This window comes from Aythya ferina (genome assembly GCF_964211825.1).
Source record: "Aythya ferina genome assembly, chromosome: 3".
Lineage (NCBI taxonomy): Eukaryota > Metazoa > Chordata > Aves > Anseriformes > Anatidae > Aythya > Aythya ferina.
Genome location: NC_140298.1, coordinates 93284948 through 93300957, shown reverse-complemented (window position 1 = coordinate 93300957; position 16010 = coordinate 93284948). Strand labels below are relative to the sequence as shown.

The window sequence follows — 16010 nt, the reverse complement described above, 5'->3', positions numbered from 1 at the left end:
GGAACCTGTTTTCACAGGGAGAATGCCCGCATTGTTGAGCCAAACCGTGCTGTTCGGAGGGCTCTGATGGCTGCTTTACTCTGCTCAAAAGGGCTGGCAAATAACGAATCTCTAAGCCCCTTGTTTTTCTCAGTCTTTTATATCTCTATAAAAAAAAAAAAAGGTAAGCCTACATGTTGCAAGGGTAGACATAAGGCTTACATATCTATCTGAGGAAACACAATCGTTAGTTAGCTTCCTCATAGTTTTAAGAACTATTTGATTTTTTCCCCCATTTTTGTAATGTGTGCTTATACTAGGGATTTGCTGGTGTCTTGGGATGTTATGTGTTTGAGCATATGATGCCCTTCTGTTCTGACGCTATCATCCTTGTCTAAGAGGTATAACAGTAACTGCAAAGATGTGGGTTGTGTTTTTTTATTTATTTTTTTGCCACAGCTGTAGCACATTTTGATAACTTTGTTACTTGGGTTGACAGAAAGGATATTCTCCATCCCAAGGCACTGGATCCCCTTGCTGCTGCCTCTTTGGCAGATCTGAGGCTTACAGTAAAATTCAGTCTCCTAGGTTTTCTTGCATATCACTTGATTGGGTCACTCATAGATTTCTAATGAATGAGCACTGCTTTGCTGGCAGGCTTGTTTTTACTCGATGGTAGCAGCAACGTACCACTCAATCTCATGATCAATGAAGAGAGCACACTTTAATTTTGCATTGCTTCTTGTGTGTCTTTGTCAGCCAGTTCGGAAGTTGTCTTCTGATATCTTTCCAATCTGAGTATACATATGTAAAGGATTCCTAAAACATAAGACATAAAGAGCGTAGATATATAAAAGATATTTCCTGTACCGCAAGGATGCTTGCAAGGAAATCCGGTAATAATTTAATGAAGTAGTTCAGTAATATCTTATCCTGTCAATTTTGATTGACTGGAGTGGCTGAGCCAGCTTTTCCTCAGCTTCTCTCATTTGTGAGTTGTTTTTTGTTATCCTCAAACTCTGGGAGTCGTCATAACCTCGTAAAGTTCCAGTTTGTGGTCTGGCTGCTTGGGAGACTTTGCTTTCTGGTAGGCTCTTTCTCCTTCCTGAAATTATTATTAGAACAAAGGAGCTTGCCACACATTTTGAGTTAAATGCTAACTTTTTGTTTAGTATCCATGTTGGACTATTCTCTGTGAAGCAGAAGGAGACTCCAGGTATCTTGGGTGCTGGCTGGAGCTGAGAGTAGTGGCTCTCCTCTGAATCTCTCCTGAAGTCTGCTTGGCTGCCATGCTGGCATAGTGCAGTCTGCTCTGCCGAACGCCTTCTCATCCCCAGCTTTAAAATGTTCTGACAGGCTACTGGGAATATTCCCTCTGTCAGAGTGCAGTCTGAACCTGCTGTCCCAGTCCTGCATTTTACTTCTGGCCTGTCTTATAACCTGTTCAGAAAGAGAATCCATTTGGACACCTTTCAGGATTCCTCACAGAATGACAGTGTGACTCTGTGCTGACAGATCTACAAAAAAAAAAATAAAAATCTGTTCTCTTCACCATTTCTTCCCTAAATGTTCAAGTTTTTATTGTATGTGCTCATCGAGGTCACAGTATATGTTATAAGAAATCATGAGCTATATGAGACTAAATGCTTTATGTGTTTACTATGCTTAAGTAAAACATAAATAATAATAAAAATAAAAAGCCCCTGTTGATTATAGAGTACTGGTAGAGCTTGGATGAGCAGTAGGAATTTAGTTTTTAGACTTTGCGAGGGGCCCTGGCCTGTCTTCATCCATCGTCTTCTAAAACCTGTAATACGTGCTACAGCGGTATACGTGTAAGTATGGATTTCTCCTAGTTGTGATAGAAACTTGCTGAATTTATTTTTTCCTTGGTATAGGTATTCTTTACACTAGGATCCTAAGCTGCCATTATGATCAATAGGGATCTAGCCAATACGGTCAGTGGTGTCTGGAGATGATTCATTTAATGAGCCTCTGGGTGCCTAGGGTAGGGCGAATCGAATTGCTCCCCAGGCTCCTGATTGCATCGATCTCCATCGACAGCAGTGGGAGATGTCTGGATTTAGATGTCTGGAGCTGGATCTTATTCCTATAGATGCACACCAAGTCAGCTACTATTCTACTTCGCTTTAACTTGCTTCGTCCTTTTTACATGCCACACTTCTGCCCGCTTTGCAGTCTCTCAAGGCTTACATCTCTTCCAGTGATAATGCTTTCTCTGTTCTCTGCCATGGAGTGTTTTGGGGAAGATTATTCTCTGATGACCACTTCTGATAAAATTAACAATGCTCTTGGTTTACTGCTTACCTTCTGCTGAAAGAAACACTTAGAAATTCCGTCAGCTGACATCCCTGAACATCAAAATGCAAGAAACACTGATTGAAAGAACATCAGAAAAATCAGTGAATGGCATTGCTGTGCTTGGAAATCATGGAGTACTGGAAAAGTGTTTTTTCTTTTTCTTTAATTGAATGGATTCCCTTGATTTAGAAGCTTATTTTTGTATAAAAGATGAAACACAAAAATTTTCTTTTTCAGCTGCTCCCTTTTACCACCTTCACCCTCACAAACAAAGCATCCCTACTTACTCTGGCCTCCATTTAGCTACCAAAATGTGAAATTTCTGGTGGAACTACAGAGATGATCTCAGCCTCACGTGGTACGATGGATGTGGCTATGTGGGTGCTGCTGGCTTTGAGACATTCTGCTCCCCAGAAGGTCCCCAATACTTCAGTCAACTGTGAAGTTTGGCTATTATATAGCTCTGCTTTAACTACCAGTGATGTCACTTTAAGATTTGTTACCTTCTCATTTTTTTTCTGATATTCAGGAAGTATTTATATTTATCTATATGTTTATAAACACGTAATTATGTTCATATATTTCTCACGTCGTGACCAGTGGTTTCTCACATCCTTTCAGACAGCTCAGCCCTGCAGCTTGTACAGGACCTAGGAAAGAGAGACCTGTCATTGCTCTTTGTAGGTTGGAAAACCTTTGTGTTTTGAAACATGGTTAATATATAGCCACATAAAACATAAGTGTACACACAAAATGCTGTGGTAAATTCTGTCTGACAGAAAGATAAAATCCTTTCATAAAAAGAAGGGATTATTTTTCATCCCATTTTAAGCTTTCTTAAATAAGCCTTTTGTGGAGTAAATATTTGGTAACTGATTCAAGATTGTCCTCTAATATTAAAAGGACTTGAGAGTCCCTTTTAAAACACAGGGAACGGCCTACAGAAATCTGCTGATTTAAAAAATAATAATAATGAGGTTTATTGAGTGTTCATTTGTTTGAATGTATTGGTACTATACATTGTACTGATGCATTTTTTATAGATGCTTAAGAAAAGCATGTTATCTGTGGTGGTGCTGTCAGATACTGCCATTTTAATACAGCAGATTCATTCATGTTTAAAATAAGATTTATTTAATGTTTTCTACTTAAAAACAAAGCAACAAAACTTACCACTACCAAGTGGTAGTGGTAAACTTACTACTACTACTACCAAAACTTAGTACTTACCAAATGGTAATTATAAAATTACCATTTTATAATTTGATTTTTTTTTTTCTTATTTTGATTTTTCTGTTTTCTTAATTTTAATTCACAAAATACATTATTTCTTAATGTGGTTGTTTAATTTACATTAGCAAAGAGCTTACACCTCTATGTTCAGTAGCATATGTTTAGCTAAGTTGTTAAAGCAAACTTAGATTACTGCTAAAAAGACTGCATGGATGTATTTTTGCCTGAGTAGCCTGGGGTAGCCCAAAAACTAGTTCATGAGTCGTGCAGCTTACACTCGTAGGCACTACACAAGGAATTTAATTGATCGTAAACTTCTTGATTTCCTTCTAGCAGATGAAGGCACCTCCAGGGCAGAGCATTTCTTGCCTCATCAGATATGGAAAACCTGAAATGGGAGGGGAAGAGGGGTCTCGTACTTGATGTGAATCAATCTGTAATGACTGCCTCACAGCATATTCAAAATTTCCAGCTCAATTTTAGCTGAGGTTTCTGATCTGTACCTTAAAGCATAGAAATTGTGCTACAGGTTGAGAATTTAGCATAAATGGAACCTTTCTGTAGTTGGCAGATGGCGAAATACCTATTTATGTTCCTAAATGAAAGCCATGCCTGGGAAAAGATAACCTCAAATTGAGGTTATTTTAAGAATGAGCTTAAAGAAAAAAAAAAAAAAAAAAAAAGGACAAAGATGTGCCAGCTAAGCAGCGTCAACAGTAATGATTTGAGTGACTGCCTAGGGAATGGATGAAAAGTAAATCAATTATTTCACAAGATACACAAGTTTGTGCGATAAATTTATGAATTTGAAGCTGTTATCCATACGGGCTCAACAATTTTAGACAAGAAGTTACCCAACGGCTGCTTAACAAAATGGTTTAACAGCATTACTACTTCGAATTTTGCAGAGCTGGAACTAATCTGGTGGTCAGCCAAGAAGCCAGACAAAATTGCTGCGGTCGTTTTGCTTAGTTGTGAGATTTTTTAAATAAATAAATATCCAGGACTTTAAGGAATAAACTCATAAAGACTCACATGAGTATATAGAAGTAGTTAAACTGAAACATGAAAGTTTTGCTGAAGTGTGAACATGAGCATGCAGTGCTTGGAACACCTGTCAGCAAATTATTTCCCGTGTTAATATGCATGCTGAATACCTGAATTGGTAACCTAGTTTGCAAATGACAACATTTATGGAGGACTTTGTGCTATTTCTGGATATTCTTAATGCAAATATGACAAGTGACATAAGCCAAGTAACTCGCGGTTATGACATGATACTTACTCTGCAGTGGCTGAAATGCTTTGCAAGTGTTGTATGTAATTGTTCTGTTCTTTTGAAGTTGTCTTCAGTTGTATCTAATTGATAACTAAGGCACACACGAGCCATGCTTCTCTGCTTTGTTTTAACAAAGCTTTTCTTCAAAGGAAAGCGTGTACCTGCCATATGGTCTGTATGATGGACATTGCCATTCCACACCCTGGTATCTCATGTTTATGTGATCAAACCTAATGAAAATAACATTTCCATAAATTCTTACCTAGAACATAGGAATCTGATATTAGGCTTTACCAGTTGCAAACTTGTAGTTTGTGTGCATCTATCTATCTATCTATCTATCTATCTATCTATCTATCTATCTCAGGTTTTTATCCTCTTACATACACCTTACTTATACCTTAACTTAAAACATACACATCTTCTAGTGAAGGAAATCTAATACAGCATGGATGCCTTAACTAACAGTTTTAAGGCAAATTCATCTGCCTTAGTCTGATGCCTCTGTAAATATACCACATGAAAGCAGAATGTGAGTTCCTTGCTGTATTACACACATACTCCCAGTGAAATGTCCTCCAGCCTCCTGGATTCTGGCTTGTGGACCACTGGTTTAGCCTTGCCCATCAGCGCTAAGAGCTAACTTTCCTGTAGGAAGAAGTCTAAGAATGTTTCAGCGTCACTTGTGTTAGGATGCCTGGGATGATCATTAGTACATTCAGCACCATGCACTGGACACCACAGCTCATCACAACAAATACTGATGCATAAAAACACGCACTGCAGAACATAGGTGGGCAGCTTTATCTCAGACCAGACATCACATGCATCCTACAGCTATGTCTAGAGAGAAGAGCTGTCCCCGGAAATTTTTATATCTTAGGGAACAAGTTAAACATCAGGCAATTGATTTGCACTCTTCTGAAATTAAAAATAAATAAATAAAAAAAATGCATGCAGCTGTTAATCCAGAGATTTGTGCATGCCAGCACCAAAGTGACAAATCTGATAGAAGGTTGTCTTTGGTTCGTCTTCTTGGCTTTAGGGTGAAGCAGTTTGCTATTTAAATGAGACATACTTCTCGATCGCTTCCTCTGCCACTAAAACCATGACCCGTCGACCCAGCACTTGGAAATAAATTACAAATGCCTTGCACAGTTTGGAAAGCTCAGGGCTAAGTAAACTAAATAGAGGAAAAAATAGTTTAGGTAGTTGAATTGTGGGCCATACTGTAAAAAGTTGCAGAGAATCCCCATTCTAAAGTAATACCCAACAGTAGGTAGTGTAGTATATGTAGTTACTTGATAATATAACGGTGTTACTTCAGTGTTACTGCTCTGTTGTTTCTTTTGTCTCGGTGGAAGCTGTCACACAGTAGGAGGTGATGTACCCACTTGTGCAGCGTCATTATTGTCGAGCAACTTCATCTCAGGCTTCAATAAAAACCTTGAGCGTTTTTATAGGGCCGTCACTAAAAAAGTGGTTTTTCAAATCACTTTGAGTTTTCACCTTTCATAGTTTTCTGTCATAATGACCTTTTGGTAGATTGCGTAGTTGGTCTGTACCGTAATAGTAGCTTTACAATTTTGGCATGTTTATTTCTGAAATAGTTTAAAAATGAGTTATCTATAAGCAATTAGAATGACCCAGCAAACACTGACATGCATGGTGCATTCTGCAAGCACCCTGTTTTGTTGAAGGAACTGGGAGAATTGTACAACATCTGTTTGGGGATTTGGAATAAATAGGAAGGGACGATTCCTTTGCCTTCTCATTTCTTTCCTTCCCTGTGCTGCTGCAAAGGCTCTGAGGACAGGTGACAGTTATGAATGTGCATAAGCAAGTGCACAGTTGGGCGAGTGTTTGTCACTATCAATTGTCTTCTCTTACAGACAAGAAGTAGATTTGCCAGCCATTGCTATGGGACAGATTCCTTCTCCTTCAGAGAAACAACTGGTTTGCACGTGAAGGCTCTGTAGTGTGGGGGATGGATTTTGAAAGGGGCTGTTCAGGAGCACTGGGGTGCTTGTGGTTAATTCCAGAAGTGTTACGTAGTAAAGGTGGATCAAGAAGTACGATATTGGTGTTGGACAGCTTTACATCTGCCAAGTAGCCACAAAAATACTTTGCATTCTCTGAAATTAAAAAATAGTTTTAGAACAATACTTATTTTAAGCAGTTCGTAATGAATTCAAGAGATTGAGCATTGCTAGCAGTTGCCCGTTACCATTACAGCATTAATTTCAGAAGAATGGCCACTACTGAAAAAAAAGCAAGCAAAAATGTCTTTGCGCAATTTCTTTCTCTCTTTCTTATCACTAGTGTTTCCATTAAAAAAGTGGCACGATTACAATGGCAAAATAAAATGAGGTTTATAAAGTTGCCTTTTTTTAAAAGCATTTTATGCCTCTCTGTTCAGCACCGAGAGGATTCTCACCTGCATAAGTAAATGACTCAGTCTTCTGATATCTTAAACTCCACATGCTATGTGTATTTCTATACATTTTAATTTTCCAATTACTATTCTACTATAATATTACTAAAAAATAAAAGTAATCCTGGCCCAAAGCACATATAGGTGTAATGGAACTGATATCAAATGGCCTCAAAAGATCCGAACAGGGTTACAAGAAAGCAATGAGAAAATCCCCAACCTGTCCCAAGGCCATGTTGTGTTATTATGTAGTTGTTGTTTCTATTTACCGCAAAAGCCTCTTCTCAGCATAAAATAATGAGTTAGGTAGTAAAAGTAGTTTCTGTGGGCATTAAGACAAGTGATGTGAAAAGTATAGCTCGAGATTTTAGTATACAGCGCTGTTAGAGGGTTGTTAATTTTCTGGCAAACTAAGCAATACATCCGGAAGCAGGCAAGATTTGCTTTTGCCTTACAAAAACCTATCTGCTTTGCTTACTCAAATACCCTGTGTTAAGCAAATGAAACATGCATTCATCCAATCCTTTCCAAGAAAGCGGAAAGGTTCCAGAGTTTCTGGATGGAAGAATATATGTGGCTGTGTGATCACAAACTTGACATTTAGCTTAACAGATTCTCTCAGAGGTTGGGAATTAAAACGTGCACATCTTTGTGTCTGATATTTGCTGCTTTTCAGGAGTTTTGAAAGAGTAAGTATACCAAGTCCCAGCTCCCAATGAAGTTTCGTGCCTTGATACATATGTACTAGCATGTGTGTCTTTATATCTAAGTGTATATGCACATATGTAAGTGCTAACATCACATTTTCACCATCATAATGCTGTCTTTTGCTGTATTAGGCTTTCCTGAAGCTGCCAGCTGCAAAGGCTGTATTTTGCTTTTGCAGCTCCTGCAGGAGCAGCAGCACTCAGCCAGCAGCTGCTGCTTGCGCTGCTAAGGTGAGGGAGTCCTCCTGCACCTGCCCTTCCTGAGGGCATGCACATGCCTACAGCACATCCTCCTGCAGCCTTCCTCTTCTGCCTAAATAATTACTGTTGGTAAACCCAGCGCTTCACCGTAAGCAAAAATAGTGCTTGTTCAACCAAACGTTTCTTTTCTCCCCTGGATAGAAGGGTTGACTCGACAGGATATCCCTACGTGCTGCAGCCTGCCTTGGCTGTGCTGGAAAACACAACATTATGGATTTGATATATCTGTGGTTTTTGGTGCTCTTTTAAAATAAAGTCACTTTGTCAAATGTATAGTGAGGATTAATTAGTCACTGTTTGCTCAGTGGTTTGGATGCCTTAAGCCTGATTTGGAGTGAGTGCTGTATATTGTTGCACTGACTCGACTACAGCAATGTCTAGGTAAAGAAGTTTCTTTTTTTACCCACCCAAAATCAAGTGCAACTTAGGTTTTTATCCTCAAAGCTTCTGTATATGTTTCAACATATTTATTATATATTTTTGTATTACGTTATAGGTTTTCCATCATATATAGTTAGATTTTGTCAAAACCATTCAAATATTATATTAAGAAAAGCATACCTCCTCTTTTATATTTTTATGAGTTTTAGCAGGTCAAGAGAATTTCACAGATGTCTGAATATTCTGAATTACCACTGGAAATCCACAGACTAAGCAGGGAATTGCTCTTAAATAAACAGAGTTAACCAGCTATGTGCTTGAATAATTTTTGTCTGTATTGACCTATGTTGGTAAAATATTGGAGTTAAAATGGTTTTTAAGTTGTTTTTGACAAGAAAACAAGTTGTTACAGGAATTGTTTTTGTGAAATTCTCTGTCTGAATTAAATGTAAAGTTAATGCTGGAGCATTAAAGAGCACAGTTGTTCTTTTATGTATTGTAGCTTTTTTGAGGAGGCAGAAGGAGGCTTTTTTGAGAGGCAGAAGTGAATTCTGCACACAGAGCTTCATTATTTCATCCTATTTATTTTTTAAGAACTATTTTGTGATACTTTGGGCAAAATCCTGTAAAAAAAAAAAAATTGCTAATGAGAAGTCTCTAACTTGTACTTCAGTTCCTCTAGGAGTGTGTATTTGAACAGATGTTCCTTGATGGCTCACAGTAGCTAATAAAGCTTCATGGAAACCGTGTGTGAAATTATTCTGATTCTACCACAGATCTTACGTCAGCTACGGCCATATGTAAAATAGCATGAGCTTGTGTTATTCAGTCTTCACAGGACCTACCTAAAATGATATACTGAGAGCAAAGTACTTGGCTGTCGAGATAAATGTTTGTTTATTCCTATATTTCTTTAGAACTTTTAATTTTATTGCAGGAGTTGGTATGAGTTGGGAGTTGATTTTGGGACAAAAGAGATGTGCTAAAAATTGTGTTTTTTCCTCAAGCAAAGCACTCTTAATTTTAGACTCTAACAAACTGAACTTGAGTGCTGAAACAAAGTATAGGTGAAGCATTATGCTTTGGGGGAACAGGAATGCGAACCTGAGTAAGGAAATCTGAATTTCTATTATTTTTCCATGATAAAACAATTATGTTATGGACATTTATGAAAGGTTTTTAATTGCCATGTCTTCACCATTTACTAACATCTTGGGGTTCACAATTTTGATCTTTGAATCGTCTGTAATGATTACTGTGTCAGCTTGAAAGATCTTAATTCTTATTTCTCTTCTGATGAGTATGTAAGATGTGTATATGTGCATATACAACTTCATGTAATATAAAAATCAAAGATAGCAGCAAACAAATCTGTTTTAATTTTTCCCGATTTGAGTAGGTTTGGAGGATTGACTTCATAATCCAGCATTTCTGTTAGCAGAGTGAAGAACCTGGCACAGGATATAAGTATATATACTTTTTTTTTTTTTTAGTTTGACAAAGGATATGCTTACAGCATTCGCCACAGCTATGGGAAAGAAGGAAAGAGAACGGATTATACCCCATACAGCTGCATGAAGATTATCATGTCCAATCCTCCGAGTCAAGGCGATTATCATGGTGAGTTCTCAAAACAAAGAGAAAAGGAAATCTTTAGCCTTTTCTTTGGCTAAAGAAGAGAGTCAAATGGATTTCATTTTTTTCCAGCGGTAGTGAGTTTGGACTACTAACCAAGATAGTCACTGCTGTTCTCTGTTACTCTTGTGATTAGTCTTACTTGCTTAATAGTATCAGTCAACAGAAGTTCTGTTTTGTACTCTAGTTCTTTTTCCTTCGCTACCCTTCTTCCCGCTTTGTGTGTCAGAAAACAAAGGTAAATTCCTTTAAAGCTTTGATTTCAACCTGGCAACTTTGTTCTACTTATATTAATTCATTTGGTTTTCGGAAGTTTAGGACATTCAGGGCTCTTCTGGATTTGTCATTTCTAGTTGTAGGATAGTGTAAATTTATAAATGACCCGGTATTGATATTTGTAACTCTTAAGGACTGTCAGCATTGAAGTTATCACTGTAGAAGTGATGGCTTTTACACACATCCCAGGCAACATTAGATACTGCAAAGGGAAGCCTAACAAGGACTAAATTCACAATGTTTTCCAACATTTTGAAGAAATTAATACTTAAGCAATTTGTTTTGCTATCATTTGTAACGCTAAACTTCATTGCTTATCCTTTTACAAACAGAGGTCATAGTAGTGATTGTATAGGGTACGTAATATTAGGCTCAAATATCATTTATACAGAAGTAATTTGAAAAATCACTTTTGTAAAACTTGTGTCCTTACTCAAACAGAATTTACAGTTGGAATTTGCTTCTTGAAACTCTTGCTTCAGAGTAAGATCATGTTTTCCATAAACATTATAGTTTTCCATTGACAAATTATCTGGCAAAGTGTCTGACAAATTTGAGCATTGTGTCTGTCATGTTACTCCTGTAACCTCTTAAATTACGTATTTGTTTTCAAGATCAAGGTCTTCAAGTGTTCTCTTTAGATTGCATTTGATAGCTTTTGGCTCTATATGTATTGTGTTGCACAGTGCAAGGAGACTTTAAATATATAGATGTTATAAAAGGAAAGCAATTGGAGGGGTTCTGAGATATGAATTAAAGTGAACAGAAATTCCTAAGCTTGTTGGGGTACATTAAAACTTCCTATATTGATGTGAGTAAAGAAGGAAAAGCTGCAGCAGTGTTATTTCAGTTATTCTAGTGTTATTATTCTAGTTATTTCTTCAGTTGTCGCTCAGAACTAATTCTGGGACAAAACAAACAAACAAACAAACTGTTATTCAAGGTGGTGGAACTTTCTAAAGTAATATTTTAGAAGGAACTGTGCTTTAAAGACAAGTTAACTATCGTTGTCTTTTCTGTTTTTTTTTTTTTTTTTTTTTTTTTTCTTCACAGCTCTTAAATGTACCAGTGCTATCGTTGTCAGTAAAGAACTAAAAATCTCTTTTCCTGTCACAGAATGAGAACTGTGGCCTGTTTATGTTAAGATATTTTGTGTCACTTTTGAGAGTCTGGTGCCCTACTAAGTATGCAGTGGACTAATTAATTACAAAAATAAAAAAAAAAAAAAAAAAAAGAAGGAAAAAGTAAGCAATTGCACATATGGGCAATTAACTTTTTTATTAATAAGCTGTTAGACAATTAGAAACAGTTTAGTTGGTCTCTTGAGTGTGTTACTCTGCTAACTCCTGGGTAAACAACCTTGTTTGTGAGCTTCCTTGTTTTTACTGTCAGGGTGCCCATTCCGCCACAGTGAGCCCGAGCTACTGAAGCAGAAGCTGCAGTCATACAAGATCCCTCCCAGTGGAATAGCTCAGGTAAGGCATTTTTTGTTTGGAACTTCCTTTAATGAGGCCCTGTTTTTCCTTTGTACTTTATATCGGTGTAGAAACCCTGCATACAATTTGTCAGTATGTTTGTAAAATATCTCTTCTTAAAGAAGGCTTAAGCCAGAATCTTGTCTTTCTTGCTTCAGTGCTCCCATTGATGTGTTGACTGTTGTCATCACCTTTTTCTTTTGCTTAATATTATGAGTTGGTTTATTACTATAGTGGATGTTAGTCACAGTTTCCTATAATAAACATTAAAAAAAAAAACAACCCATGCATCCATTGTGCTGACTTCCCCTAGACAACAACAGCTTGTGAGATGCCTAGTGAAATTTAACACATTTTAGCAGCTTTTTAAAAGGTAACAGTAAACTGATAACCTGCCATGTATACAAAGGGCAATGCAGAAAATGGAACTTTTTCATGTGCGTACTGAAGGACCTTGACCTCCCATTCATTTTTTCTTGCAGGAGGTTTAAGGATATAATAGAATGCTGTCGTCTTCACTGGAGGGAGACATACAGGTTAGAGCTCAGCTGAGACAGTTCAGGAAAAAGTCATGTATATTAACTGCCTGAAATCTACATTAAGTCTGTAGAAAAATATCTTCTGTTCATGTGGATTTATCACCATTGCTGGTCAGGCACCAACACAGTGTTGAACTAGTTAGAAAAAAATGTGCAATTTCATTTAAAGTAATTTCCCTTGGAAGAAGTAATCAGGATATAGATTAAAAGAGAACACTTTAAAAGATTGTATTGTTCATGGGAAGTCATTCTTCAAATTCTAGAAATCCCCAGACTTTTTTTCTTGGATTTTTTTTCCTTTCTTTCTCTCCTGGACCGTATTAACTGTCATTCATATATCTGACAGGCGCTAGAGATACCTTTTGGCTTTTTCTCTCTTTTATATGCATCAAAAATCATGCTGCTCTGAGATTTTTATCCTGCTAATCATTGGAAAGATTGGTATGGATTTCCTGTTTTTGCTATGCATGGGTAGGATTCAGCTGAGGCTATTTCTTCAGTGCATTTGCACAATGAGGTGTAACATCTTTATATTTAACATGATTCCTTAGCTCATTTGTGAATTTTTTGTTTGTTTGTAAAGTATTATTGGGACTCATTACGAATCTTAAATTTTCTTATCAAAACTGAGTAAGAGAAACCATCTCTGTCAGTGGCTGGAAAAGGACACAGTGCTGTCTAGGAACTCTGTGAGGTGAGTTTAAGTGCATTGAGAGTACAGGGCTCTGCAGTGGCCACTCTTAGTAATAAAAACAAAACAAAATCCACTAATAAAGCTGGCTCTGCCTGGGTTTTTAGAAATTGATATTTTACATCAGTCAGTTTGAGATATTCAGGAGGAGGATGAGGATTGCTTCACATCTGTCTCCAAGAGCTTTTACCTATCTTAAAATTGCTACCCCCCATTGCATGTGACCAATAACTCAAAGTCCTTCAGTCCAGACTGCAACTTCATAGAGTCTTCTCCACTGCTGGTGGTCATTGCTGACCTTCCAGTGGAGTCAGAAATGATTTCTTCCTTTAGTGCAGTGAATGGTTAGGAGGGGTGAATGGTTTGTCGATCCTCTGAAACCTCTGATATAGTTGCTTTTCCAGTGTCTCAGCCTCAAAATTGACATTCACTCAAACTGTATGTACTCGTTGAGTCTGTTAGACATTCTGCTAGCTCCAGATCAGTCAGAGCTTTCTTAAAACTCAACAGATTTATGTTTTTAATGAATGATTCAGAGCTTGACCTTTCAGCTACATATTTTAATAAACAGTGTCTTTCCTGCGGCTCATCTCTTCTTACACTTGTTCCTTGCTTTGTTTCAGAATTTTTGGCTGTCTTTAAATGTCTTCATTCATTTTTTTCTGCTGCTTTGTGTGTTCTAGACAAGCAGGTTGTCACAATTTGAAAAATTCCCTTCAGTGATGTCAAAACCAGATCAATGCACGTATTGCGGTGCTCTTTCAGTTCTCTCTGCATGGTTTATGGTAGTACTCAATGCCTTATTCCGGGCTGAGAGGATACTAAAGTGGCCTCACACAGAGGACAGCAAAGTTGAGAGGAGTCAGAGTTGTACATCAGTGTTCCAGGACTCAGGTGCCTGCAGTGTACGAAGTCTCTCGCATCCATTTAATGACAGCGTGCACAGGAGTAGAGTCATCAGCTGATGTGTGTGCTGGTGCCACAGGTGAGACACGGTAAATAACCTGTAGTGGATCTGGAAACCTTTCAGAGTCAAGGAGATCAGAATTATACCCGTGCTTGATTATCTCATGTGAGCCCTCTTTTGCTCCCCACTCTGGTGTTGTATTTAGTCAGGTCAGGGAAATCACTGCTGGTCTGGGAGGATCAGGCAGAAAGCCACGTCAATACCGGTTTTGTAGCTGCTTGCATTTAAGAGTCTCAGGCACTACAAGCTGTGATCCCAGGGAATTATTTGGCATTTATCACCATGCATCTTTGATCTCTAGAATAATCCCCAATTTCCCAGGGTCTTCACCCTCTTCTTTCTGCATTCCCAAGTCCCTATTTTTCTTCATCATAATAGTCTGCCTGCAAAATATGCAATCAGCTTCCTAACTGGTGGTTCTGTGTCATGTCTCTTTATTAACTGGAAAATTGGAACATGTCACTTCTGTTTAGTTCAAATGTTATCAAAATTCACAACCGGCTCATACCAGTTGCAGCTAGCTAGGTTTGTGCTTGACAGTTTGGAAGTTCAGTTTTGGAGGTTTACCTCCCACCCCCTTATCCCTGCCCCTGCACATGCACACCATTGTCTGCCACCCCTCAGTTTTTACGGTTTCAGCTATTTTTTTTGCCTCCACACGTGGAAGGACATGATACCTGTTTTTGTTAGAAAACGACTGCACTTCATACAAGTCTGTTGCTCTTTTTATGTGGATGTGGCACCCATCTGTCAGCAATTCATTATTAGGTCTCTCGTTATTTAGCAGACAAATTAATGCAGTTGTCTTTCTCAGCCACTGATGGGTGATCCAATCCAGTGACCTCCTGGAGAGTTTTTGGGAATGGGATTATCCCATAACAGATTTTTTTTTTTTTTTTTTTTAATCTAACCCAGATCAATAGGATGTGTTAACAAAATTGTTTGAGGGCAAGTCAGCATGTCAATGAGAATTCATCCCCAAAGGCCTCATTGCTTGGTTGAAATGAGTAATGCAAATATGATATCCACCCGCTCCATTACCAAGGTCCTGCAGATCCCCACTTCCCCAGACAAGTCTAGTATTAAAATTTTCTCCCTTTCCCAAAACACCTATCTGTACTTCGTGTTCTCAATGTCAGAAGTAGCTCTTTCTTTTTATATTCAGAGTTTTACTGGTTCAACTAATAAGTAACCTTCCTACCATTTCTAGAAGGGGTTAGCAATGCAGTGGCTTAGCAGATCCCTGTGGAGGTCAAGGAATCGTTCTCCGCTGTGCTGTGTGTGAGGAGAATTAATTGGATTATCACAAGAACTAGTAGGATCTACAGCTATGAGCTCCTTACCCTATGCAAAAGAGAAGGTTTTCTGTTTGCAGCCTCCTCTGAGGAGTAGAGGGAAGGATGCATCACTACGAACCTGAAAAACAAGGTAGTAACTATCACCACTGCAGCAAGTGATACTCCCTCAGCATCACCATCAAGATGTAAGCTGGGAGAACACTTGAGTAAATAAGAGTTGGTTCAAGCTAACGTGAGATTAACCTTTTTTTTTTTTTTTCAGTTAATACATTTTTCACCTAAACAAAATGTTTCCAGAGCTAGATTCCTTACATGCTATCAGCATAAGACGTGCTTCTTTTTAAGAATGTGTCTGCTTATACCCAGGAGACCTCTTGGGTGGATGGTTTGTGCTGTAAAATGTTTCCTGTGTTTATCTGACAATGTGTGAATCTGTTATGCAGCCATTGTCATGGAAACAGATGAGATTTTCAAAAGGCATCTCCATGCTTGGTCTCAGGCAGCATCTCTGTGTACAGGGGCATGAGGTCTGC

The 16010-nt window shown here is 38.1% G+C and overlaps 1 protein-coding gene across 5 annotated transcripts in view; it reads left to right on the top strand.

Annotated features, from left to right (window-relative positions):
* Positions 1-16010, top strand: part of PRIM2 (DNA primase subunit 2) — a 106804-nt gene that overhangs the window by 73308 nt on the left and 17486 nt on the right. For all 5 annotated transcript variants that reach the window (XR_014691995.1, XM_084515967.1, XM_084515966.1 and 2 more), the window contains 2 exons: positions 10090-10216; positions 11900-11982. Coding sequence is in view for 4 of the 5 variants with exons in the window: in XM_084515967.1 (XP_084372093.1) it covers positions 10090-10216; positions 11900-11982 (210 nt within the window). In the remaining variant the exon portion in view is untranslated. The remainder of the gene's footprint in view (positions 1-10089; positions 10217-11899; positions 11983-16010) is intronic.